General features: G+C 59.8%; 1 protein-coding gene across 1 annotated transcript in view; it reads right to left on the reverse strand.

Annotated features, from left to right (window-relative positions):
- The window catches only part of GLTP (glycolipid transfer protein), a gene marked incomplete at its 5' end in the record, with an annotated part of 1332 nt that extends 358 nt beyond the window's left edge, over positions 1 to 974 (reverse strand). The window contains 3 exons of the mRNA XM_010186030.1: positions 30 to 211; positions 530 to 663; positions 913 to 974. Coding sequence (XP_010184332.1) covers positions 30 to 211; positions 530 to 663; positions 913 to 974 — 378 coding nt within the window. The remainder of the gene's footprint in view (positions 1 to 29; positions 212 to 529; positions 664 to 912) is intronic.
- Positions 975 to 1151: the final 177 nt, after the last annotated feature.

The following is a 1151-nucleotide window of genomic DNA, read 5'->3' on the forward strand; positions in this document are numbered from 1 at the left end:
TAATGGAGTAACTGGGCTTAAAAAAAGGCTGCTTTCCCGCGCGGAGACGCGAACGCTCACCGTGAAGAGCTTCTGCAGCATCCAGCCGTGGTATTTCTTCAGCGCGATCTCGTAAGCCTTCAAGGCGTTCACTCGGATGAGGTTCGGGTGCTCCTCGTCCCGCTCGCCGTCGGAGATGCTCTGCAGCAGCACCAGCATGAACTTCAAACCCCTGGGAGGAGAGCGGAGACGTCGGGGTAGGGAAGGGGGTGCTGCTTCCCAGCCTCCAGGAAGGCAACTCCCAAGCATCCCGGAGCATCCAGGGCCCTCAAAACCCCACAGCAACCCCCTTGCAGAGCCCACCCCTGTGTGTTCTTGCTCACACTGTGCATCCCGAAATGCAGCACCCCATGCTGCCCCAGCCAGACCCCATCCTGAGGGGACTCCAGTTGGTGTTGGATGAGCTCCCCGTGTGCCGGGACGCAGCCCAGAGCGGCCCCCAATGCCACGCGTCACCTTTTCCAGGGCGCCCCCCAATGCCCCGCGCCACCTTTTCAGCCACATCAGCGCCAGCGTCGCGCCCGTCTTGGGCCAGGCCGAGCCGTGCATCTCCTTCTCCACCTCCAGGATGTTCTGCAGGGTTTTGAACTTGGCGGGGTTGGAGTCGTAAACTGCCCGGATTTTCTGGGGGAGCAGAGATGGGGGGGTTGGCTGCCAGGAGCTGATGGGAAGAGCCGGCACCGACAGCTGCGGCACAGGGAAATGTGGTGCCAGCAGCAAGCACCGCGGCTGCCGAATGGTGCTGTCACCCCGTTAATGAACGTGCTGAGCCCAACAGCCCCCATGGGAAGAAAATCCCTTTTAAACGCTGCTGGGTCTCGCCTCCCCAGTCCCACAGCATTTCATTTTTCCCTCCTGATATTTCCTTCCTACCTTGATATTTCCAGTCAGGTCTGCTTTGACTGGCGAGTAGACGATGGGAGTCCCCAGGCAATCTGTGGAAATACAGAAAGGGGATGATTTGCTTTTAGGGACACTGGAGACACCACAAAGTCCCAAGTTGTTACCAAGAGGTTTCGCCCTCAACACAGCCAAGGCACTGAGGCTGGGAACGACTCTTCAGGCTTCGCCCATGGCCACAGCGCTGCCTCACCAGCGACCCTCTGACCCCC

The sequence above is a fragment of the Mesitornis unicolor genome, unplaced genomic scaffold, assembly GCF_000695765.1.
Source record: "Mesitornis unicolor isolate BGI_N332 unplaced genomic scaffold, ASM69576v1 scaffold28686, whole genome shotgun sequence".
NCBI lineage: Eukaryota > Metazoa > Chordata > Aves > Mesitornithiformes > Mesitornithidae > Mesitornis > Mesitornis unicolor.